Source organism: Gallinula chloropus, assembly GCF_964237585.1.
Source record: "Gallinula chloropus genome assembly, chromosome: 19".
NCBI lineage: Eukaryota > Metazoa > Chordata > Aves > Gruiformes > Rallidae > Gallinula > Gallinula chloropus.
Window position 1 is genome coordinate 11,261,366 of NC_140104.1, and position 23,673 is coordinate 11,285,038.

Sequence of the window (23,673 nt, forward strand, 5' to 3'; positions counted from 1 at the left end):
AGGGTGACCCCCAAAGTGTGCAAGGGGTTCCCGGAGGGTGTTACCTGCCCAAAAGCGAGGGTTGGGAGTCAGTCACGGGTGAGGGTCCCGGGGTGTGCTCCCGGTGCGCGGGGGCAGCCCCGGTGCCCGCGGCGGGGGGTGGTCGCACCCGGGCGGGGCGGGGCGAGGCAGGGCGAGGCGGGGCGGCGGGGTTATGTAAAGCGGCGGATTACCGGGGCCCGGGCCCGGGGCGCGGCCGGGCGGCGCCGCGATGGGAGCGACGAGCAGCGGCCCCGGCCCGGCCCCGGCGCGGTCCCCCCAGGTGCGTGGGGCCCCGGGGGGCCCCCCCATCCTGGGGTCCCCCCCGCTGACGCTGCCCCGGGTTCCGCAGGGACGCGCCGTGGGGTCGTGGGTACGGGCGCTGCTGAGCCGCACCGGGCCGGTACCGGTACCAGTACCGGGGTCGGGGCTCGTCCCGGCCCCGCGGGGCCCCGCCGAGGAGCCGCCGCTGCCCGGGTGGCCGCTGCCGCAGCTCGTCTCGCTCTTCCTGCCGGAGTTCCCCGTCCGCCCCTCCGCCCGCCAGCAGCAGCTCAAGGTGCCGTCCCGGGGCTTCCCCCCCTCCATCCTCCCGGGGTCCCGGTGCATCCTCCCGGGGTCCCCGACCGTCCTACCGGGGTGCCCGCGCATCCTGACCCGGCAGCCCCGAGCGCTCTCCACGGGTCCCCTCGCACCGTGTGTCACCGGGGTCCCCTGCACGTCCTCCCGGGGTCCCCCAGCACCCCTTGCCATCCTCCTGGGGTCCCCGAGCGTCCTGCCGCGCCGTCTGTGCATCCCGTGTCGCCATCCCGGGATCACCGACCGTCTTACCGGCTGTCCTCGCATGCTGCCTGGGGTCCCTGAGCATCCTACCGGCGTCTCCGACTGTCCCACCGGGACCCCTTCTACCCCCGCCGGGTCCCGGTGCCTCGTGTCGCGTCTCCGTGTCCTACCGCCAGCATCCACAACCCCGCGCTGGGGTCCCCGTGTCCCTGTCCCCCGTCCCCATGTGCCCCTTACTGTGTCCCAGTGCGTCCCTCTTGGCTCCCTAAACACCCTGTTGTGTCCCCCGGTCTTCCTACGTCCCCACCGCCTGCTTTGGGTGCCCTGTGTCACCCCACCTCACTCCACGCAGGACCCTGCCCCACCCCAAGCCCATCTCTGTGGGGTGCTCAGTCACCCCCCTCCCCTTTCTCCCCCCAGATTCTGGGTTTCGTGGCCAAAGGCTCCTTCGGGACCATCCTCAAAGTGCTGGACTGTGGGCGGGAGAAGGTCTGCGCCGTGAAGGTGGGTGCACCCCCCAGGGCCCGTGGATGCCCTCTCAGCCCCCCCTGACAGCCTCTCATCGTTGTGTCTCCCCCCCCCCCCCCCCCGCCAGGTCGTGCCCAAAGTGGAGGTGCTGCGCCGTGACACCCTCAAGCAGTGCAAGGAAGAAGTCAGCATCCAGGTTAGGGGGGATCCAGGGGGAGACCCCAGCCCGTGGCGCGGGGGAGGGAGGGAGGGGGAGTCGGGGTAGCCGTGGGGGCAGCAGGAGCCAGCTGGGGCTGTGGAGGGAGGGTGGCAGGAGCAAGGTCCCTGGCTCCCCTGACCCCCCACCCCAGGGGCCGCTCACCCTCTCTGCTTTGTGTCCCCAGAGACAGGTCAGGCACCCGTTTGTCCACGGGCTGGGGGACAGCTGGCAGGGCCAGCGCCACCTCTTCATCAGTGAGTGACCATCTGCCTGCGGGCTCGCCCCAGCTCCCCCCTCCACCCCCCCCCCCGCCCCCCTGCTCCGCCTGCGCACATGTCCCCGCCGCCTGCACACGTGTCCCTGCACACGCACACGCTCCCCCCCCCTCCCCGCACTGCCCGCTGCCCTGCGGGGATCCAGGCGCTCGGCTGCCAGCTCCCACCCCGCACCCACCCCGCGGACAAGGGACATAGGGATGGGGACGAGCCACAGCGGAGCAGGGACCTGCGTGTGGGTGAATGAACCCCTTTGCCTGCCTGGCTCTGATGGCTCTGCCACCTTGGTACCCATGTAGTTTGCACGTTCCCAGTGCGTTGTGTGACCCTGGGGACTGTTGCCACTTTGGTAGCCATGTGGCCACCGTGCCTCTGCCACCTCAGAGCTCATGCAGCCCTGGTGCTTGCATGTTCCTCGTGCCCACATGGCTCTGGTGCCCACGTCACCGTGGTACACAGCCCCTTAGTTGTGCCTACGTGATCTTAGCGTGTGGTCCTGGTGCCCCTATATGATGCTTGTGCCATCTCGGTGCCCGTGCGGTCCTGGGTGCTTGTGCCACCTTGCCGCTCTTACGGCTCTGCTGTCCATGTCACCTTGGCACCTGGCCCTCCCCTTCCCATGCCACCCTGGTGCCTGTGCCCCTCGTGCCAGCGCAGCCCGGCCCCGCGGGGCAGCCCGTCGGTAAGGTCCATCGCCCGTCCCGGCAGTGTGCACCTACTGCAGCACCGGAGACCTGCACGCGCTGTGGCGTGCCGCCGGGCGCTTCGCCGAGGCCACCGTCCGCCTGTTCGCTGCCGAGCTGGTGCTGGTGCTGGGTGAGTCGCCTGCCGTGCTGGGGACAGCCACCACCATCCCCAGTGCTGGGGGACCTGTAGGCAGGATCAGCTGTGGCCAGGGGTGGGCAGCTGCCTGCTGTGGGGGGTGGCAGTGGGGAGCTGCCACTCTGATGGCACTGTCTTCTTCCCAGTGTATCTCCACGACCTGGGCATCGTACACAGAGACGTGAAGGTGAGTGGTTGCAGGGCTGGGGGGAAACACAGGGTTGTGGGGGGATGTGGGTGTCTGTCAAGATCCCAGCACGGAGAGGCCACCCCAGCACACATCTCATTTCAGATGGAGAACATCCTCCTGGATGAGAGAGGTAAGAATCTGGTGGCACCCATGTGGGGACATCCCATCTGTGGGGATGCCTCTGCTCATGGGGACACCCCAAGCACAGCCCCCCCACCTCCCACGCAGCGTCTCACCCCACAGGACACCTCAAGCTCACCGACTTTGGGCTCTCCCGGCACCTGCGGTGGGGTGAGCGAGCCCACACCATCTGCGGCACCCTGCAGTACATGGGTAAGAGGGCAGCGGGGGGGCTGTAGAGGAGGGCATGGCTCCCCCAGGTGCTCACCTGCTCCCCCCACAGCCCCAGAGGTGCTGAGCGGGGGACCCTACAGCCACGCAGCTGACTGGTGGTCGCTGGGAATCCTGCTCTTCGCCCTGGCGAGTGGGGAGGTGAGGATGGCAGGGTGTGTGTGTGTGTGGGGGGGGGGGGGCAGAGGGGCACCCACAGAGCTCCTAAATCCACTCCATGCACCCCCTCACCCAGTTCCCCGTGGCACCAGCGGGGGACCATGTGGCCATGCTGGAGCAAGTCAAGCAGAGCACCTACGAGAGCCCACCCACGCTCAGCCCCGCACTAGCCCGGCTGCTGGCCGAGGTAACCCTCCCACGTGGATTTCGGGGGTCCCCCATGGCCCCTTCCCCCCCCGGCCGGATGCCCGTCTCCCCATTCTCACCGCCCTCTCCTTGTCCCCAGCTGCTGTGCCACAACCCCCTGCACCGCCTGCGCTACCTCCACCACTTCCAGGGCCACCCCTTCTTCCGCGGGGTGACCTTCGACGCCGACCTGCTGCAGAAGGACCCGGTGGCGGTTGCCGTGGCCGTGGCCCCGCGGCCCCCCGAGCAGCCCCCGCCCGACCCTGACACCTTCGCAGATTTCGACTGCGACCTCGCTGCTTCCCCGGGCCGGCCCTGGCCCGGCTGAGCCGCCACCACCGGGACCCCCGGCATTGCTCAGGGACATCCCCCGCCCTCCCCCCCCCGCCATTCCCTACACACCCCGGCAGCGGGTCGGACCCTGCTGGGCCGGGTCCCCCCTTACCCTCACGCTGTACCTCTCCCCGCGGGAGCAATAAACCCCAGAGCCGCGGGCTCCGCCGCCGCGATGCCCGGACTCCCGCGGGACCACCGGGGCACAGCGGGACCAGCGCGGGGGTGCGGGGCTGGGTCCGCCCCGGGGCAGGGGTCGGGGGGGGAGAGGCTGGCTCCGGGGAGCCGCGCAGGGCTGGGCTGCCCCGGGGCAGGCGCTGGGGGGGAGCCGGAGCCGGGCCCATCCCCCGGTGCCGGGCCCATCCCCCGGAGCCGCTCGGAACAGCCCGGGCCGGGCCGCCCCTCCCCGCGGAGAGGGGGCGGGCGGGGTTGGGCTCTGAACCGCGCTCCCCTCGTGTCAATCACAGCGGTGGCCCCGCCCCTAACAGCCTCCCCGCCGCAGTGACGCGTGCGCGGAGCAGCCAATCAGAGCGGCGCTGTGGCTTTCAAACGGGCGGCGGCGGCGGCGCGCGGGGTGCGGTGGGATCGGAGCGGGGCCGGTACCGAGCACTGGACGGGGCCTGAACCGGGGCCTGAACCGGGGCCTGGACGGGGCCATGCAGGCTGCTCAGACTCCCGCCGTGAGTGCGGCGTGGGGGCTCGGAATGGGGCGGGGGGTGGGGGTACCGGGTACCGGTTTGGGCATCCCGGTGGGGCGGCGGGGAGGGCCCCGGGGGTGGGGGTTAAGTCACGGTAGGGTGGCCCCTGGTTTGCCCAGGGGTGGCTGCGGGGTGGGTGGGGGGAACAGCGAGGCCAGCGCGGGTCGGAGCGCTCCCGGTCTATGGTGGAGGGATGGCGGCGGCGGTGGTGGTGGTGCCCCTGCCGGTAACTCCCGGTGCCCCATCCGCAGGCGAAGCAGCCGCCCCGGCGGACCCCTCTGCGGGAGCTGCGGCTGCAGCCGGCGGCCGAGCACACCAGCCTCACCCCGCTGCTCCGCTGCCTGCGGCTCAAGGTCGGTGCGGGGCCGTGGGGCGGGAAGCGGAGGAGGAGGAGGAGGGAGGCTGAGGGGGGGAGGTGTTGGGATGTACCGGGACTGGGGACACTGGGAGGGGGGTGTGGGGAAATCGGCGTATCTCCTGGCCGGGGGACGGGGAGGTGAGGGGGGCTGGGACAAATGGCTGTGGGGTGCTGGGGGAAGGGCAGGACAACGCTGATCCCCTCCACCCCCTTGAATCTCTCACAGGACCATGACTGTGCCACCCCAGTGTCCTGCATCCAGCCCCGCCCCAGTAGGGTCTCCCAGGTGTTCTGCCCCCCAGAGCCCCCCAGGAGAGCTCATCTGCTCCCCCCCGGTAGCACCACCCCAGTGCCTTGTACCCCGAGGCTCCCCAGAAGGAGTGTCCTGGAGCGTCCTGCGGCTCTCACCCTGGGTCCCAACACCTCAGAGTCACCCTTGAGTGCCCCTCTGAAACCTGGTGCCCTTGAACCCCCCAGGAGTTCCACCGAGGTGCCCAGTGCCCCAGAGACCCCCAGCAGCATGAACCTGGAGCCCCCTGGCATTTCTACTCCAGAGACCTGCACCCTAGAGCCTCCCAGCAGCCCTGTGCCAGCACCCCTGTGCAGCCCCCTCCCAGGGCCCTGCACTCCAGAGCCTCCCAGCAGCCCTGTGCCAGCACCCCTGTGCAGCCCCCTCCCAAGGCCCTGCAGCCCAGAGCCTCCCAGCAGCCCTGTGCCAGCACCCCTGTGCAGCCCCCTCCCAGGGCCCTGCAGCCCAGAGGCCCTTGTCAACGCTATCCCAGAGCCCTGCACCCTGGAGCCCCCCAGAAGCCCTGTGCCAGCCCCCCCGTGCAGCTCCATCCCAGGACCTTGCAGCCTGGAGACACCTGTCAGCAACTTGCCAATTCCTTTGTGCAGCCCCATCCTGGGGTCATGCACCCCAGAGCCCCCTGACAGCACTGTGCTGGACCCCCTGCACAGCCCGGTCCCAGGACCCTGCTCCTTCAAGTACCCTGGCAGCACCGTGCCGGTATCCCCATGCAGCCCCATCCTGGGGTTGTGTACCCCGGAGCCCACTGGCAGCATCGCTCCAGGGTCCCCCAGCACTGTTGTCTCGGCCTCCTGCACTCTGGGACCCCCTGGCACCAGCTCCACCCCGCAGGAAGCTCCTTTCCGTGGCTGGCAAGCAGTTCCCGACAACCTCTCTTGCACCCTGGTGGCCCCCAAGTCCCCAGCTGGAGATGGGAGTGCAGGTCCCACATCTTGCCAAGATGCCCCTGAGGAGGCAGAGTCCCAAGCCCCTGTCCCTCCAGAGCAGGGTTCCCCCAGACCCCCTCCCACCCAGGCAGGAAGGTCAGATCATGCTGGGTCAGAGGCAATGGCCACCCCCAGCCCCTCACCCGAGGTGACCCGGAGTGGAGTGTCCTGGGTGTTGCCACTGGTGTGGTTGGAGAAGAGCCTCAACACCTCATCGCTGCTGGAGACCGTGTGGCCCAGCCTGTCGCGGCGGGACGCCGGCACCAGCGTCACCCCGGTGCCCACCGCGGCTGCCGGCACCAGCGTCACCCCGGTGCCCACCGCAGCTGCCGGCACCAGCGTCACCCCCGTGCCCACCGCGGCTGCCAGCACCAGCATCACCCCCGTGCCCACCGCAGCTGCCGGCACCAGCATCACTCCAGTGTCAACCACAGTCACCGGCACCTTTATGACCCCCCGGGACCTGCAGGAGAGGAGCACCAACACATCCATGGGCAGAGTGTTCCGTGCCAAGGACAGTGCTGCTGAAACAGACTCCCTGCTCTGGCTGTAAGTATGGGATGTCCCCATGGATATGGGGCTGTGACACCTCTGGGTTGTCCCCATCTTGCCGGAGTCGGAATACCGGACCCAACTCAGATCAATGTGATCAATGTTGAGCTGGTTTATTCAAACACACACACAGCTTATATAGGTGTCTGTATCAGCACATGAGTTACATGACATTGCTGTTGGTTAGATGCTCTGTCCACCTGCCTTACATGTGTCTCCCTATTGCTAACAGTTGGTTAAAGCTGTGCAGTCATGTTATTCCTTTGTAAGGCAGCTGTTAACATTCTTGCAGCTTCTTATCTCACAGGCTTGTTTCTCACAAGCTCCTGTTCTCCTGTTCCTGCATTCTGATCTTCGTTAGCTTCCCCAGGCCTGATTATATTAGGGCATTAATGAGGCTGGGTCACAAACCCACTCCTCTCACGATACATTGCTACACCATCCCAAGCCCTCTCTCTGTCCCCAGCTGTCCCCGGGAGCAGCTGAAGTCCCTTCCACGGGCCGAGCTGGAGGGACGCCTGGAGAGCACCCTCATCATCATTGAAGCCCTCGCGCTCCAGCTGCGGGACTGGCAGGAGAACCAGCGGCCGCTGCCCGGCGTGGGGCCAGCTGAGCAGAGGGATGTGCTCACGCAGACAGACGTCACCCACCCCAAAGGGGTAAGAACCCTTGCTGGGGTGATGCCACCCAGTTTTCTGTGGTCTCCATGCTGCCTGCAGCCTGATGGAACACAAGGGTGGCTGCTGTGGCGCAGTGCCCAGCGTGGCCCCGGCCGCGTTATCCCGCCCAGCTTGACCTGCTGAGCTTGCTGGTTTTGAGTCCTTTGTGTGTGGGAACATCCGTGGCACGTGTGGGGTGGGGGTGGGGGGTGCATAGGAGGTGTCAAGGGTGGACCCAGGGGTGGAGGAGGGCTGATGCCAAGCCCCCTGTGCTCTGCTGGGATGCCTTTAGGAGGAAGAGATCTACCACAACCTCTACCTCGAGCTGCGGAGGAAGTTGGAGGCTCTGCAGCGGCAGCGGGGAGCGGAGCAGGACCTGCAGCGGGAGCTGGAGCGAACCTCTGCGGGGATGGTGCGTCCTGGCGTGTGATGAGTGTGCTGGGTCTCAGCATGCCAGGGCATAAGAGTGCCCAGCACTGCTTGTGCTGGCCCTAGGGTGCTGCCTGAGTGTCGGTACCTTTGTCCTTTACCCCAGGGTGCCTGGAGCCAGCAGTGCCTCCTGTTTCGGCACCTTGCGGATGCTGCGTTTCAGAGCTTGAGGGATGAGCAGGGAACCTTGGCCCAGGAGGTGAGCCCCACGCATCCTTTAGACCCATGTTTCAGGAGCACTGGCACTGCTGGCATACGTGGCAGCTGTCAGTTGTACCTGCTGCCTCCTGACACCATCTCCCCTCGCAGCGGGAGCAGGTGAGGACCCTGGTGTCCCGGTGCCGGGCTGTGGTGAAGACCTTGCCCGGCAAGCTGCGGAGCTGCCTGGAGGAGCGGGATGCCATGAGGCAGCGAGCGGACAAAGCTCTCCGAGCCAAGGAGGAGGTAGGGAGGCTGCTGGTGGGATCAGGGCAGGCTCTGCTGTCCCTGGGCCTCTGATGTGACCTCCTGTGTCCCTGCGTGGGAGACAGTCTTTCTGGTACTGGTGGCAAAGCCTGGGAGGCCTGGAGGGCTGTGTCTGCCTGGGCAGCTGGGGGTCTCTGAGTGGGTTTTCGGCTGGAAGCAGGAGCCCTGGGTTGCCACAGCATGCAGGGATGGCTCCTGGGAGCTGCTCCTCGTGTGATGCTGTGCCTGGAGCAGCATCCTTCCCTCGGCAGGGCGATCGCTTCTTTGAGGCCTTCCGCAGCCATGCCAGCGCCCGGATCGCCGCCCGTGATCAGAGCCTGGCTTCCCAGCGAGAGCTGGGCACGCTGCTGGCAGATGCCATCGACCAGCAGGTACTGAGCAGGCGGGCAACCATCCCACATCCTGGGCTTGGGTGATGCTCTGAGCAGGGGTCTGTGACGGGCTGGGCTCCATCTGAGGCTTCTTGGTGCTGCTGCTGGAGGTTGGTGCTCTCCTTCCTCCATGGCCATCGGATTTGTCTCTCCTGCCCTGCAGGCATCCCTGGCCGCTGAGGCTCAGCGCTTCAGGGAGTTCATAGGCATCACCTTTGAAAATCTGGAGAAGGAAAGGGGAGCGCTGGACGTGGAGGTGAGGGGTGTCTCTGTGGGGCCAGCTGGCTGCTGCTGCTTTGCTCCATCTCGGATCATGCCGATGGTGCAGCCGGCAGAGCCACCGGCTGGCACAGCCACACCGTGCTCAGCTCTGCCGGTGCTGTGTCCCCTCGCAGCGGGAGAAGATGAGGACCCTGGTGTCCCGGTGCCGGGCTGTGGTGAAGACCATGCCTGGCAAGCTGCAGAGCTGCCTGGAGGAGCGGGATGGCATGAGGCAGCGAGCGGATGAAGCTCTTCAAGCCAAGGAGGAGGTAGGGGGTTGCTGAGTGCTGAGTGATGCCTGGGGTGCTCCTTGGCTGGCCCCAGGTATGGAGGGAGTATGGGTACCCTTGGTGTGGGAACACCCCATGGGGAAGAGTGGCCCAAAGTGAGCTCAGAGGGCACCGTATCCCCACAGATATCCTGCCAGCTGGAGGAGACCTCAGTGGCCCTGCAGGATGCGCTGGCTCAGCTGGAGCAGCTGAAGGTGGCCAACTCGCGCCTCGGCACAGGTAGTGGTGGGTGGGGCTGGGAGCTGCCCCACATCCCCACTGTCCCCAGTCCCCTCCCCCCCAGCTGATGGCTCTGCCCCTTGCAGATCTGAGCTCTGTGATGATGAATCTGGCCAAGGTGGAGCAGGAGCGGGACGTGCTGCAGCAGGAGAACGAGAATCTGTGGGAGGAGATGGCTTGGTGGGTCTGAGCTTTGGGGCAGCCCTTTGTCTCCACACTGCCACCCCCCACACCCATTCCCCCCCCCCCCTTCCCCTCCCAGCCACCTCCTGCCACCCCTCATCCCCAAACCGTGGCACCTCCTGACCCTGTCCCATCCCTGCAGCCTGGGGCAGGAGAGAGACAAGCTGCGCCGGGAATGCACCGGGCTGTGCCAGGAGCTGCGGGAGGCCACTGAGTGCCGGGAGGTAGGAGCTGCCTGACCCTGCTCGCGCTGTCACGTGTTGCTGGCTCCTGTCACGGCCCCAGAGGAGCGCTGGCGGCCGGCCCGCGGCGGGATTAGCCATCCCGGGGCGGGGGCGGTTGACATCCGTCATGTAGATCAGCTCTCCATCCTGCTCAGCACCCGTGCCCAGGGAGGGGGTGGGGATGGCTCCCTGGGATTATTCCCCTGGCCTGTCCTCTATCCTGGGTAAACTTGTGGTGTCCAGGGGTTGGTGTGCTGGGGTAAAGCTGTTTTGTGGGAGGGACTGTGCTGGGGGTCACAATGGGCCCTCTTGGGTCTCTGGCCAGGGGCTCATGGCTGTGCCATCCCCCCCTCCACACACTCCCATACTCTTGCAGTTCCTGGAGCAGGAGAACCACACGTCCAGCACGCAGCTGCTGGAGGTGGAGGCCAAGCTGAAGTCCACGCTGGCCACGCTGCAGGAGGGCAGCCAGCAGTACAAGGAGCTGATGGACTCTCACCAGCGCCTGCGGTACTGACCCCCCTCCCCTTGCTACCTCCGCTTGAACCCCTCTGATTTGGGAAACCGAGCTCCTTGGTGGAGGGGGAGGAGGCAGGGTACACATGGGAGAACACACACTGCTGCCCAGCCAAGTGAAAGAGGCTGTGGGGAAAGCCCAGCAGACCCCACCTCAGGGGCAAGTTGTTTAAATCCGTGGGGTTTGCACCTCCCCTGGGTCACAGTGGGAGGCAGGTGTGGGAAATGTCCCTGTGCCATGCTGAGGAGGGGGAATGCTGCTCCTGCTGAGGCTGAAGTCATCCCACAGGGAGGAGCACGCTGCCCTTGGCAAAGAACTGGAGAGCACCAAGGCCAAGCTCCTTGACTTGCAGCTCAAGAGGGACAAAATCTCCTGGTGCTCCACTGACATCACGGAGAGCAGGATGCGGCTGCAGGAGCTTGCTGACTGCCTCAGGGCTGCTTTACAAGAGGAGGAGGAGGTAGGAGCCCCGTGTGAGGACAAGGATGAGGGGGTGGCCTTGGGGATGTATTGAGGAGGGGGTCAGACCCATGTGGCTCTCCATGGCATGGCCTCAAGGCACACCCCCCCTGCCCTCATCATACCCCCACCCCTACTTGCCAGGGCAGCGTAGAGCTGTCACAAGCTGTGCTCTGGTGCTGTGTTCTCCCTCCCCTCTGAAGGATGAGGCCCCATCAAGTCGCCCCTGGACTCCAGCTCCACGAACACTAGTCTGGCAGACACCCCGCGGTGCCTGGACCCCCGCCCGCCGCCCACCGGCATCCTGCACCCCGTATCGCCCCAGGAGCTCTTTTGTGGGCAGTGTCCTGAAAGCTGTGTCAGGGAAAGGTGAGCCAGCACCCTGGTGCTGAGCAAGGAGGAGATGCCAGCACCAGCCCTGTGGACCTCCTGCTTGTTCCCCTGTGGCACCCATGGGTTGCGTCACGGCTCCTCCAAGCTCCTGGGGTCTTCTCTGAGCTCCTGGAGATGGATGGGTGCGAGCTCTGGCCGTGCAGGGCTGGGCACAGCATCTCTGTCCTCTTGCAGATGCTGATAAAGATGATGGAGGTGGGAGTGCATTTACCAAGGGCAAACTTCCCTCTGCACCAAAGCCAACAGGTACTGGGGCTGTCACCCTCCCCTGGTCCCTGTTCCAAAGCTGTGGGGCTGCCTGCATGGGGGGGATGAGTGGGGATGCCTTCCTGCTTGGGTCTGTGTCCCCTGGGGCTGCTGTTCCCTCCCTGCCACTCATGAGGCGCTGACTTGCCCACAGAGCCCGAGGAAAGTCTGCTGGAGAGTGTGAAGGAGCTGAAATCCATGGTCTCTGACCTTGCCATGCTGAGTTACCGCATGCAGGAGCGGGAGCAGAGCGAGTTCAAGGCCCTGCAGACGAAGATGTGAGTTCCCTGGGGGCTTGTGTCAAGGGCTGGGCATGGCATCTCCTGTGGGGAGCCTGCCTGGGCTCTGCCTCTCACCCCAGCTCTGGGTTACATCTCTCCTGCCAGGGCTAGAAGAGTGTTTTCCAGCTGGTGTGTTGGCTTCTCCCCACCCCATGGGGCTGGTGGGATGCCCAGGAGGGGGGTTGGTACTCAGCACTGTGCTCAACCCTGCTGTTCTCTCCCAGCTCTGACCTGCAGCTCCGTCTGGAGACGGTGACAGATGAGAGCCAGGAGAAGATGGACAGCCAGGCTGCCACCATTGCCAAGCTGAACAAGGCACTAAGGGGCAAGTTAGAGGTGAGCTGGTGCCAGAAGTGGGCCAGTGCTCACCCCAGGGCAGAGCCGAACTGGGACGGGCGCTGATCTAGGACACGGAGAAATCTGGGTGACCGTCTCCAGTGATACCTCATGGGTGCTCCTGGCTTGTCTGACCTTCCTGAACATGAGAAAACCCACTCCTCTGCAGGGGGCTGGGGCTGGGCACTACTCAACACTACTTCTTCCCCCCTGCAGAGTGAGAAGGAGCTCCAGGACGTGGTGAAACAGCAGGAAGCCAAGATGCTGCAGATTATTGACAAGAGTGGGGAAGTTACGGTGCGTGGTGGGGGCCTGGCTGGGCTGCATGTGGTGTGGGTGGTGTGGGCTGCAGGACCCATCTCAGCATCTCTCTTCCCCCACCCACAGAGGCTGAAGGAAGAGCTATTCCACCTGAGGCGCTCACTCCAGCGTGCGGAGACGGAGGCCAAGGTGCTGTGGGAGGAGATGCGGGGGCAGGAGCCCAAGGTGGACACTACCCATGTCCAGGAGCGCGTCCTGCTGCGCCAGGAGGTGAGGCTGTGGAGGGACTGTTTGGCCCAAGAGCTCCTCTCACCACCTCTCCATGGCCAGGGCAACCTCTCCAGACCTTGTTCCTCAAGCAGGCAGTCAGTGGGATGGTGGGGGGAGAACCCCCACCCCCTGGCTCCCACCCTGCAGTCAGGTCTTAGCGCTGCTCACTGGTTTTGCAGGTAGACAAACTTCGGTTGCTGCTCCTAGAGAAAGAGGAGGGGAATCAGCTGCTCGCTGACAAGTACCTGGAGCAGGTAGGGGGGGCCTGAGGGGCTGCCCTAGCTCTAGTCACCTCTCCTGCCTGGCCCAGTCCCTGCCCAATTTTGGGACACACTCCTGACCAGCATCTCCCACCACAGGTCGGAGAGCTGGAGCTGAGGCTCCATCACACCCAGAAACTGCTGAGAACCCATGAGGAGATACAGGAGAAGATGAAGGAGGTGAGGCAGGGGGTGATGGTTCATTGCTCTCCCCCTTGCTGTGACTGCAGCTATGCTAACCCCCACCCCAAACTCTGTTCCCAAACCTTGCTCCTGTCCCCAGGTCCTGCTGACTGTCCCTGAGGTGGCAGGACGCTGCCAGGAGCTCCACAGCCTGCTGCGGTACTTGGGCCTGAAGCCGGCCAGCAGCAGTGAGGAAGCTGCTGTGCTGCACTAGCCCCTGGTGTGAAACCCTCCTGTTCTTAATGCTGTAATTATTTGTTCAATAAAGTGTTGGCTTTTACCCTGCCTGCTCCACGGATGGAGGAAGCTCCTCAGGCCCCGGCTCTGGGCTGCCTCCTCCTTCCCTGGCCCTGTGGCCATGGCTCCCTGCCACCCCAGAGCCTCTCCTCCTTGGTGGGGGCTGTGTAACCCCCCCCTGCTTGCTCTCAATAAGGCACTGCATTCCCCAGGCTCCCACCCTGTGGCCCTGGCAGCGCCCGGTCTGACCTAGCTTCCCTCCCTGGGCCCCTGCTCCTCCTCTTGCCCTAGATTCCCTCTACCCCTGTCCTGCTTCCCCTGCAGAGGGTAGTGGGGCTGGGTGCTGCACCCCTATTCCAGGGGCTGCGCCCCACCAGCCTGTTGTATGGGGTTAGTTCCCCTCCCAGTGTGGCCCTGGCACGCAGCATCCCCTGGGTCCCTGCGAGTGCTGGGAGCTCTGCCAGCTCCTGCTCCCAGCAGGGCCCTGGCCCCTGCTGCTCTGGGGGTGGGGAGGGCTCCCCTGGGCTCCCCCCCTGCTCCCAGCACAGCTCCACCCTCCCCTCCCTCTTTCCCTGCTTGGGCATCTCCCCCAGGGTTCCCCTTCCTGCTGTTCCCCCCAAGGCTGCTCCTTGCTGCCATGGGGGCCATGCAGCACCTCCCTCCCCCCAGCACCGCCCAAAATAGCAGCATTCAAACAAGTGCTCTGGTTTTTAATGGCCTGTTTCTCCTGCCCGGGGATGAGGATCACCTTCCCCTGCCCTCTGCTGCAGCCCTACCACCCGCTGTGGGGTTGGTGCTGTGGAACCCCCGGTTCTGGTGCCTCTATTTCCCCCAGGAACTGGGGTGTTGAGGGCTGTACCTCTATTTCCCAGGTGTGTGGGGAGCCTGTGGGGAAGCAGCACTTGCTGCCCCCTGGGCATCACCCCCACCCTGCTTGTGGTGGGGGTATGGCCCCCCCGCTCCCCCCGAGATGAGGGGCTGGCAGCAGGGTGCCCAGCCCGAGGAACGTGGTGGATGGTGGAACGGGGGGGGGGGGATGTGCTCCCCTCTCTGGATTAGGGCCATGCTGCCCGGCTGAGCCCTCCTTTTACGGCGGGGATTCAGCAGAGCGTGGCCCTGGCAGCCGGCCCGTGGGGTGAGCGGGGACACTGCCATTGTCCCTGCGCCGGCTGCGGGCGGCTTTTTGGGGGGGCACTGGTCTGCTGTGGGAACCCCCACCCTGTCCCGGGGGTCTAGAGCTCTGTGCTGCTGAGGCTGGGCCTCTGGCAGGCGTGGGTAATGAGAGCGGGGGTCCTGGCGCAGCAACATTGGGGTGGCAGAAGGGGGGCTCGGCCTGGGGGTGATGAGGCTGCGTCTAGTGGGCAGGGGCAATAGGGGGGCACGGTGGGGTCCCCGCCAGTGGCAAGGGCTGATGGTGGGGGGAGTCCCAGCACAGAGGGGTCTCCAGCAGCACGGGGGGTGACAGTGCGTTGGCACATTGGGGTGCCTGAGGAGTGGGGGGTCCCTGTCCATGACTCAGTCGAGTCCTTGGCCACATGGGTTTGGGGGGAGAGGGTCACAAGAGGGGTCCCCACCAGCACCAAGGGGTTGCAAAGCAGCGGCACACCGAGGTCCCCAGCCTGGGCGGGGGGTTTCACAGGGGGGGTCCCCACCGGCGCCTGGGGCTGCCGCCGGCGGGGGAGGGGTGCGTGCGGCGGCGGCGGGGGGGGCGGAGCGGCCTGGGGGGGCCGGTCCTGTCGGGTGCCGCCCCGCCGGTCACGTAGCTCTGCGGCACCGCAGCCCCATTTACCGCGGGGCCGGAGCTCGCAGTTCGCAGTCCGCGTCCGTCGCCGCCAGCCCTGCACGGTAAGGGGAGCCGGGAGGCCGCGGGGATGGGCCGCGGGAGAGGGGCGGCCAGGGATGCAGCCGGGGATGCAGCTGAGGGGTCTTGGTGGCGGGAGGCGGTCCAGCCCCGCCGAGGCTTCGGGGGTGTCTCCATGCGGCCCCACCGGCAGCTCGGGGCTCGGGCAGGGCCGGGAGGCTCTGGAGCACCGGGAGCCCGGGGTATGGGGGTGCTGGGAACCTGCCGGTACTCCCGGTGCCGGCGCAGCCCGAGCCCAGGCAGCGTGGGCTGGGGAACCGCTGCTGTGGGGGGAGCGCCGGCTCCCTGGGGCATCCCCCTTCCCCGACCCCGAGCTCCTCAAACCCCGGGTGCCCCCAGCCGCGGGTCATGCCTCCTCGGGAACCTTCCCCCTCCCCGAGTAGCGCCATTCCCGGGGTATTTTCATCCCCCCCCCTCCCCCTGTATCCCCATCCCCGGGCTATCGGTATCCCCCGCGTACCTCCCACCCAGCCTATCCCCGGCGCCGGGCTATCTCCATCCCTGGGCTCCCCTCGCCCCGTTCCATGCCCTGACCCCCGCGGAGCTCTGCTCCCTCAAGATGGCTGGGCTGGGGGCGGGCGAGCAGGCAGCAAAATGGCTGGGAGCTCCCCGGCATCCTCCACGAGGCCCTGCCCGTCCCGGGGTTGAGGGCAGCTGCCGGCTTATGCAACGCGCCCTCCCTGCTGACCCGCATGGGTTAGGGTCTCAGCCCCATGGGGGACGGGGGGACGGTCCCTGGTCCCCGCGGGATGCGGATGCGTGGCGGATGAGGGGGCCACCCCGCCGGTGCGTGACTCAGCCCTCGTCTCCTCTCAGCCACCACCACCACCATGACGCACCAATACCCCGCGCTGACGGCGGAGCAGAAGAAGGAGCTGTCGGACATCGCGCTGCGCATCGTAGCCCCGGGCAAGGGCATCCTGGCTGCTGATGAGTCCGTAGGTCAGTGTGTTTGTGTGTGTGGGGGGATAATCTGTCCCGCCACCCCTTTTCCCCACGCCTGAGCTTCACGGGGGGTGCCGGGTGCCCGCAGGGAGCATGGCGAAGCGCCTCAACCAGATCGGCGTGGAGAACACGGAGGAGAACCGCCGGCTGTACCGCCAGATCCTCTTCAGCGCCGACAGCCGGGTGAAGAAATGCATCGGGGGCGTCATCTTCTTCCACGAGACCATGTACCAGAAGGCTGATGACGGCACCCCCTTCGTCCAGATGATCAAGGACAAGGGCATCGTCGTGGGCATCAAGGTGTGGGGGGTGTGGCTGGTGGGTTGGCGGGGTGCTGAGGGTGCTTGGAGGGTTCTGTTGGACCTCAAGTTTCGCCTCCTCTTTCTCTCTGCAGGTGGACAAGGGTGTTGTGCCCCTGGCAGGGACAGATGGAGAGACCACCACGCAGGGTAGGTGGAGTGGGTAGTGTGGGGTAGGGGGCCGTGTGGTTTGAGGCTGCGGGGCTGACGGCGCTGCCTGGCAGGTCTGGATGGGCTGTCAGAGCGCTGTGCCCAGTACAAGAAGGACGGGGCTGACTTTGCCAAGTGGCGCTGCGTGCTGAAAATCAGCGACAACACCCCCTCTGCGCTCGCCATCATGGAGAACGCCAACGTCCTGGCCCGCTATGCCAGCATCTGCCAGCAGGTACGTGGCACTGCCCCACCCCATGGTCATTGCCCCAAACAGGGTGGTTGTTACTTGAGGGGGCTTCACAGGGATGGGCACAGATCTGCAGGGCTCAGCGTTGCCTGGGTATCACCCTGTGGGGCTGGATATCAACATGTGGGCTGGGTAACACCTCAGGTGGATGGGCATTGACCCCCAGGACCAGGCATGGCCCCAGGGTGGTGTCACCTCACTGGGATGGGCGTCACTGGCAACGCTGGATGCTGTCCTTTGGGGCTGAGTATTGCCCTCAGAGACAGGCACTGGCCCACGTTGCCGTGGGGCTGGGATAATGCCCAGGGATGTCCCCATGATGGCATCTGCCTGGTGTTTGCAGAACGGCATCGTGCCCATCGTGGAGCCAGAGATCCTGCCCGATGGTGACCACGACCTGAAGCGGTGCCAGTACGTGACGGAAAAGGTGAGCGATGGAGCAGGCAGCAGGGCAGGCGCCGCGCCGCGCCACGCCACGCCGTGCTGCACCGGGGCGACTCCACGCTGCCTCTCCTCCCCAGGTGCTGGCAGCTGTCTACAAGGCACTGAGCGACCACCACGTCTACTTGGAGGGGACCCTGCTGAAACCCAACATGGTGACACCTGGGCACTCCTGCCCCACCAAGTACAGCCCCGAGGAGATCGCCATGGCCACTGTCACCGCTCTGCGCCGCACCGTGCCCCCCGCCGTGCCAGGTACCAGCACCAGGACGTACTGAGGACCGGGAGGGGGATACCTTGTGGCCCCCCTGGTGTCATAACCTCCCTCTCTGCAGGTGTCACTTTCCTGTCTGGGGGTCAGAGCGAGGAGGAGGCTTCCATCAACCTCAATGCCATCAACACGTGCCCGCTGATGCGGCCATGGGCCCTCACTTTCTCCTACGGGCGGGCGCTGCAGGCATCGGCGCTCAGCGCCTGGCGCGGGCAGCGGGACAACGCCACCGCCGCCACCGAGGAGTTTGTCAAGCGTGCAGAGGTGAGGGGGGGTGGCCCCGCAGGAGAGGGGTGCTCAGGGCTGCGTCCCGATGGGATGAGGGGACACCAGGGATTGTGTTCCCCGTGGCGGGGGGGACGGGACGCCCATGACTGCGCCCTTTGGGATGGGGGATGTCCCGTGGGTGATGGGAGATGTCGAGGGCTGTGCTACACAGGATGCTGGGGTCACTGTGGGAGGACCTTCCTGTGGGGTGGGGGACAGTGAGGACCACGTCCCCAGACAACAGGGGGGGATACCAAAGGCCAGGTCCCTGTGGGATGGGCCGGGCCCCCGAGGGTGACACGGGACAGCGAGGGTCTGTCCGTGTGGGAAGAGGGATGCTAAGAGCTGCCATGTCCCAGGGGGTGATGGGGGCTGCAAGGCTTTTGGGGGTTGGGGGTGCTGAGAACTCTGTCCCCAGGGGAGGTGGGGGGTGAGTACCCTTGGAACCATCCAGGGACACCAAGGGCCAGGTCCCTATGGGGTGGGGCGCACAGGGCCGGGTCCCCAGGAGCTAGGGTGGTGCCCTGTGTCCCCATGGGCTGGGGGTCCCCAAAGGCCATACTCCACAGGGGTGACTGACATTTCCTTTCCCTACAGGTGAATGGGTTGGCAGCGCTGGGCAAGTACGAGGGCAGCGGGGACGACTCCGGGGCCGCCGGGCAGTCCCTCTACGTGGCCAACCACGCATACTGAGCCCCGGCCGGGTGCCCCACCGGCCCTGGCCACCTCCCTGCCCCTGCTCACACCCTGCTTCCACCCCAGCCACCCAGGGGAGCCACCACGTGGGGAGGGGAAGGGGGGGGAACGTGCCCCACAGGCCGGCCCCACACTGCCGTGTCCGCAGCTGAAGTAGGGGGGGGTCCCGTTTTACCTGACCCCCCCTTGAGAGAGCCACCCGGGGTGCCCCTTTGGCAGGGGGGCTCCGGCCAGGCTGTTAGGGGAAGGCCCGGCCACGTGGCGGGCAGGAGAGGGGAGGCCTGGGGGTGCCCCTGCCCTGCCGTAGCTTCGCAGTCTTGGTCGCTGCCGCCCTTGGGGCACCTGTGTTGTGTTCGCCGTGTGCACCCCGTGTACCAAATAGCCTAACAACGAATAAATGGTAGAGACAGCGCCGTGCCGCCTCCTCTCTTGTGCGTGGTGCTCCAGCCCGGGCTGTGTCGGCCCCCGCTCCCTCCCCCCGCCACCTCCCGCCTTGGCTGGCTCTGGGCACCACCCCCAGCCTCTTGCGCTCACCCGTGCAATGAGCTGTACCCGGTCTCAGCCCACCCACACCTATCCTGGGGCGCTGAGAGAGGGGGATGGGCTCTGCCTGTGGGCTGTGGGGCGGGTGAGGAGCCCCTGGGCAGCCCCCTCTATTACCTTTCCCCCCTCTATTACCTTTCCCCCCTCTATTACCTTCCCCCCCTCTCCATTCCCACCCCCGGCCACGCTTTCTGACCCTCCGCGGCTCTCGTAGAGGATCATGCGCCCAAAGCCCGCCTCCTTCGGGCGCGTACCGCGCTCTGATTCGTCTTTCTACCCGCCCGTCTGCGCCGCCGCTCTTAGCACTTCATTCCTATTGGCTGCCGTGAGGACCGGGGCGTTGTGAATGGCTGGGGTGCGCACAGAGCCCGCCCCCGCGGCAGGTCCGGGAAGTGAAGATGGCGGCGGCGGCCGCAGCAGCAGCGGATGAAGCAGGTACCGGTGGCTGTGGGGTGGCCGGGAGCAGCGGGACAGCGAGCGGGGGGCCCCCCGGTCCCCGCTGCCCCCGGTGCTGAGCTGTGTCCCCGCAGAGCGTGCGCGGGGCCGCCGGGCCGCCCTGTCCTTCGCCACCATCGCCGTGGTGCTGGGGCTGCCGCTGTGGTGGAAGACGACGGAGACGTACCGCGCCGCCCTGCCCTACGCCGACATCGATGAGCTGGGCCGGCTGTCGGTGAGGGCCCGCGGGGTGCCTGAGGCAGCGGGGTGCCGGGGCTCGGGCTGCCCCGGGCTGACGCTGCCTCCGCTCAGTTGCAGCTGGCGGTGCCCCTCACCGTGGTCTTCGCCCCAGGGACGGTGCCCAGGGACCTCCTGAAGCCGCTGCCCTTCAGGGACTTGGAGGAGACGGATGTTTACGTGAACCGTGAGAGGATCCTCCGGGTGTCCCCGCCCTGCTTGTCCCTCCTTGAGTGGCCTCATCCTGCGTGCCGGTGGCTTCTCTCCCCGGGGGGGGGTGGCTGGCACCCACCAGCAGCCCGCAGCTCTCCCCGCCTGCAAGCCGCGCTTCCCGGCATCATCCCCCCCTGAGCTGGCGGTGCTGGGGAGCAGCAGGGGCAGGGAAGAGTCTGGCACCCGTCCCTGGGGCCAGGATGCTGGCAGCCCTCAGAGGGTGGGATGCTCCCTGGGTGCTGCCTGCTGCCCTGCCTTGCTAAGGCCTCGTGCCACCGTGGGTCGCTTGGCTGAGAGCCCAAAGGACCCTGTGGCGTGTGCCCCCCCGGAGCTCTCCCTTGTCCCTTAGGAAGGGCTGGGGGGCCAGGGTTGATGGTTTCACTCAGGCTTTCTATCCTGGCAGAGAGAACCAGCTTCGTGTCCCGCTATGAGATATTGTGTCGCAGCACCACGGCTCAGGAGGAGGCAGCACTGGGTGCAGCTACTGCACGAGGTACCAGGACGAGTGGGGTGGAGCAGGCTGCTCTTCCTGAGCCTGGTTGAGCAGAGGACTTGCCTTTGCTGAGTCTCAGGGTGGGATGAAGCATTGGAGTGAAATTCCCAACCCTGCCAATGCCTCCCATCTTCCCCAGAGGCTGACGCCGCTCTGCGCCTGCTGCAGGATGCTTCCTTGGGCTCCCTGACTGTGTACATGGTCCCTGAAGCCTCCTCTGTCTTGCCTCAGGTAGGAAGCAGCACCCTGCAGTGCCAGCCTCTGCGTGCTGCACCCTCAGGAGGTGCCCTGGCAGGAGGGGGGAGAAGGTATCCGTCCCCAGGCTGTGGCAGGCGGTGCTGGGAGCCAGCTCTGTGCCTGGCCCTCACCTCTGCCCCTTCCCCAGGGCGTCAATGTCTACGTGGGGAAGCACCGCAGTGCCCTGATAAGGGCTGGGGAATACCTGTCCGTCTTCCGCACCCGCTTCCAGCGGCTCATGGAGCTGGTGTCCTTCACGACCACCTCCATCGCCGCTGCCCTCTCAGACCGCCTGCCCGACAGCCAGCTCAGCCTTGATGCCCGGCGGCACCTGAAATCCAGCCTGGGTAGGGATGTGTGCCCCCTGCCCCCTTCCCAGACCTCAGGAAAGCCCTCTGGCTGCGGTGGGAGATGCTGTGCCTGCTGTACCTGGGCCAGGATCTGGTCACGGCTGCGTGCCTGGCCGTGGCATCAACAGCCTCACGGGCTGCGGGTCCTGCGCAGGGTACGAGATCACCTTCAGTCTGCTGAACCCCGACCCCAAGTCCCACGATGTGGACTGGAACATCGAGGATGCTGTGAACCGCTACGTGCAGCCTGTCCTGGACAAGCTGAGCTTGGTGGCCAACTTCTCTGTTGACTCTCAGGTGAGGGCTGGGAGAGGTTGATGGGGAGAGCCCAGCCCCGGCCTTCCCGGGCGCCCTGGGACGCGCTTCTCTGCCAGCAACGTCTGTGTTGCGTGCCCACAGATCCTGTATTACGCCGTCCTGGGAGTGACACCACGCTTTGACAAGGAGTCCTCCAGCTTCCTCCTGAGTGCCCACAGCCTCCCACATGTCATCAACCCTGTGGAGGCCCGACTGGGTGAGCAGCGTGCCCTGCTGCAGGGGGGTGGGCAGCTCTGCCCCTTCCCTCCCCGCACCACTGTGCCCTGCCATCCCTGGTGGGAGTTCTGCTCGGGGCTTGATGCGGGAGGAGCTGGGCTGGGCTCTGGGAGATCTGCTCATGCCAGGGGTGTTCTTTGACTCTGTCCCACTGCAGGTTCCAGTGCTGCCTCGCTTTATCCCGTGCTGAATTTCCTGCTGTACGTGCCAGAGCGTTCCCATTCTCCTCTGTACATCCAGGACAGGGATGGGGCCTCAGTGAGCACCAACGCCTTCCACAGCCCCCGCTGGGGTGGCATCATGGTACGGGACCCGTGGGGGTGCTGGCAGTGCTCAGACAAGGCCATTGCTCCCCATCCCCTGTGACAAGCTGGCTGTGCCTGGCTGATGGGCTCTCCTGCAGGTTTACAATGTCGAAGCCCCTGATTCCTCCTCGGCCTCTCTGCCACTGCACGTGGATGTGGACATGGTGCGAGTGATGGAGGTTTTCCTGGCCCAGCTCCGGTGAGGATTTGTTCTTCCCTCCCTGGGCCTCTCTGCACTCTCCTGGCACGTGTGGAAATTGATGGGATTGGCACAGATTATACCTATGGTGGAGCCCAACAGCTCACCCACTCCTCTCTGGGCTTTGGGAGGCTGAGGGTGGCTTTCTGTTGCCTTCAAGGTGCTGACCATGGGCCAGCACTTCTCTAGTCAGGGGTGCTGGTGCATCTCCCCTCTCAGGAGGCTTGTCTTATCCTGCCCTGTGGCCAGGAGCCCCTTAACCTGAGCTCTGCCAGTGGTGAAGGCAGTGGGGAAAGCAGGGAGTTGGGCGTGGGACTGCAGGCTTGTGATGGGGGCTGGCACCTTCCCCTCTCCTCCCAGGTTACTGTTTGGATTAGCTCGGGAGGAGCTGCCCCCCGAGTTCCTTCTGGAGAGCCCAGGGAACGAGGGGCTGACTGACTGGGAGCTGGACCGCCTGCTCTGGGCTCACAGCGTGGAGAACATCGCCACTGTGTCCACCACCTTGACCTCGCTGGCCCAGCTCCTAGACAAGATTGGGAACATTGTCATCAAAGACGATGTTGCCTCTGAGGTAGGGCTGGAGCACCCCAAGGGGGCCAGAGCTCGCTGTCCCTGCGCAGACCATGAGCCCTCAGGGCTGTGGTGCTGCCAGAGCCTTGTGTCTCTTGTCCTCCCTGGCCAGGGACTGACCATGGCTGTGGTTCCCACACAGGTGTACCAAGCAGTGGCCTCAGCACAGAGCGCCATGGCCAACTTGGCCACGGGCCACCTGCAGTTGGCTTTCCAGGCCAGCAAGGAGGCGGTCACCTCCTCGGAGCGAGCCTTCTTTGACCCCTCTCTGCTCCATCTCCTCTACTTCCCTGACGACCAGAAGTTTGCCATCTACATCCCACTCTTCCTGCCCATGGCTGTCCCCATCCTCCTCTCCTTGGCCAAGATTGTCCGGGAGGCCAGGCAGCGTAAGAAGGAGCCCACCAAGATGGACTGAGCCCATCACCTTGGGGCTGGGGCTGTCCCCACCTCCTGGAGGGTGTTGTTATGGACCTGTGCTCCAAGAAGGTGCTCTGGAGCGGTGTCAAAGCCAGGCTTGGCTGTGTGGCTTCGAGCTGCTACAGCCAAGGTGCCGAAGGGGGAAGAGAGGTGGCTTTGAGGGGTGGGAGATGGTCTCAAACTGGTGTGAGCAGGGAGGAGGGCAGGGGCTCCTCCCATGCCCCTACCCCCCAGCCCTGCACTGTGTTCACAACAAGCTGCTGTATAAATAAACAGTAAAACCCAGTTGTGGGGCTGTGTGACCCTCCCTTCCCCTGGCACAGCTCCCCTGTCCTGGGCTTTTATGGGGGGCTGGCGCTAGTCTCCGGGGTACTTTGCCCAAAGCCCTTGTGGGGAGCAGTTCTGGGGGTGGGGCAGTGCTTAGGGGGCTCTGTTCCTTGATGAGGGGCAGATGAGCCTTGATGAGGCTACTGGGGCGGTTACACCTTAATGGGGTCCAGCCCTTCCCTTCCGTGAGCCTGAGGCTCTTGGGGGGTGGTTATAGAGCCCCCGCCCCCTTCGGGTGTCCCCCTCCCCGTGCTTTCGGGCACCTATGGAGTCTATCCCCACGGTTCTGGGGGGCTGTTTGCCCACAGGCTGCTGGGGACACCCCCGGGGCGCCGATCCCTTTGGCGGGGGAGGAGACACGGGACGCTCAGAGCCCCTGGGGGCCGTGCTTCCCCCCTCGCCCCCCCACAAGCCGTGCCGGGCGGTGCTGGGCAGGGCGGGGGGCGGGGCGGCGATGCCCC

The 23,673-nt window shown here is 66.0% G+C and overlaps 4 protein-coding genes across 4 annotated transcripts; all 4 read left to right on the forward strand.

Moving 5' to 3' along the window:
• Nucleotides 1–250: 250 nt before the first annotated feature.
• RSKR (ribosomal protein S6 kinase related) lies at nucleotides 251–3,776 on the forward strand (the record flags this gene model as incomplete). The annotated part of the gene is made up of 12 exons (XM_084273099.1): nucleotides 251–301; nucleotides 371–574; nucleotides 1,219–1,302; nucleotides 1,394–1,462; nucleotides 1,650–1,719; nucleotides 2,449–2,556; nucleotides 2,709–2,749; nucleotides 2,855–2,882; nucleotides 2,996–3,085; nucleotides 3,156–3,244; nucleotides 3,339–3,449; nucleotides 3,549–3,776. The coding sequence occupies 12 exons, from the start codon at nucleotides 251–253 to the stop codon at nucleotides 3,774–3,776; spliced, it is 1,173 nt and encodes a 390-aa protein (XP_084129225.1).
• A 661-nt stretch (nucleotides 3,777–4,437) lies between these two features.
• SPAG5 (sperm associated antigen 5) lies at nucleotides 4,438–13,146 on the forward strand (the record flags this gene model as incomplete). The annotated part of the gene is made up of 24 exons (XM_084273100.1): nucleotides 4,438–4,461; nucleotides 4,731–4,832; nucleotides 5,064–6,622; nucleotides 7,092–7,284; nucleotides 7,577–7,696; nucleotides 7,820–7,912; nucleotides 8,023–8,157; nucleotides 8,430–8,549; nucleotides 8,713–8,805; nucleotides 8,945–9,079; nucleotides 9,226–9,319; nucleotides 9,406–9,499; nucleotides 9,645–9,726; nucleotides 10,103–10,236; nucleotides 10,532–10,703; nucleotides 10,912–11,071; nucleotides 11,270–11,341; nucleotides 11,496–11,619; nucleotides 11,847–11,958; nucleotides 12,175–12,255; nucleotides 12,346–12,489; nucleotides 12,669–12,743; nucleotides 12,849–12,929; nucleotides 13,033–13,146. 24 exons carry the CDS (start codon nucleotides 4,438–4,440, stop codon nucleotides 13,144–13,146), a joined length of 4,113 nt encoding a protein of 1,370 aa, XP_084129226.1.
• Nucleotides 13,147–14,933: 1,787 nt separating this feature from the next.
• ALDOC (aldolase, fructose-bisphosphate C) lies at nucleotides 14,934–18,752 on the forward strand. The gene is made up of 9 exons (XM_084272996.1): nucleotides 14,934–15,014; nucleotides 15,847–15,972; nucleotides 16,064–16,275; nucleotides 16,370–16,424; nucleotides 16,499–16,659; nucleotides 17,018–17,101; nucleotides 17,196–17,370; nucleotides 17,451–17,650; nucleotides 18,251–18,752. Exons 2-9 carry the CDS (start codon nucleotides 15,861–15,863, stop codon nucleotides 18,344–18,346), a joined length of 1,095 nt encoding a protein of 364 aa, XP_084129122.1. The 5' UTR covers nucleotides 14,934–15,014; nucleotides 15,847–15,860; the 3' UTR covers nucleotides 18,347–18,752.
• Nucleotides 18,753–19,265: 513 nt separating this feature from the next.
• On the forward strand, nucleotides 19,266–23,163 carry PIGS (phosphatidylinositol glycan anchor biosynthesis class S). Its single transcript, XM_084273262.1, has 12 exons — nucleotides 19,266–19,327; nucleotides 19,423–19,562; nucleotides 19,640–19,751; nucleotides 20,181–20,270; nucleotides 20,410–20,501; nucleotides 20,656–20,854; nucleotides 21,012–21,154; nucleotides 21,257–21,371; nucleotides 21,549–21,694; nucleotides 21,795–21,895; nucleotides 22,256–22,466; nucleotides 22,608–23,163. Exons 1-12 carry the CDS (start codon nucleotides 19,291–19,293, stop codon nucleotides 22,881–22,883), a joined length of 1,662 nt encoding a protein of 553 aa, XP_084129388.1. The 5' UTR covers nucleotides 19,266–19,290; the 3' UTR covers nucleotides 22,884–23,163.
• The last annotated feature ends 510 nt before the right edge of the window (nucleotides 23,164–23,673 follow it).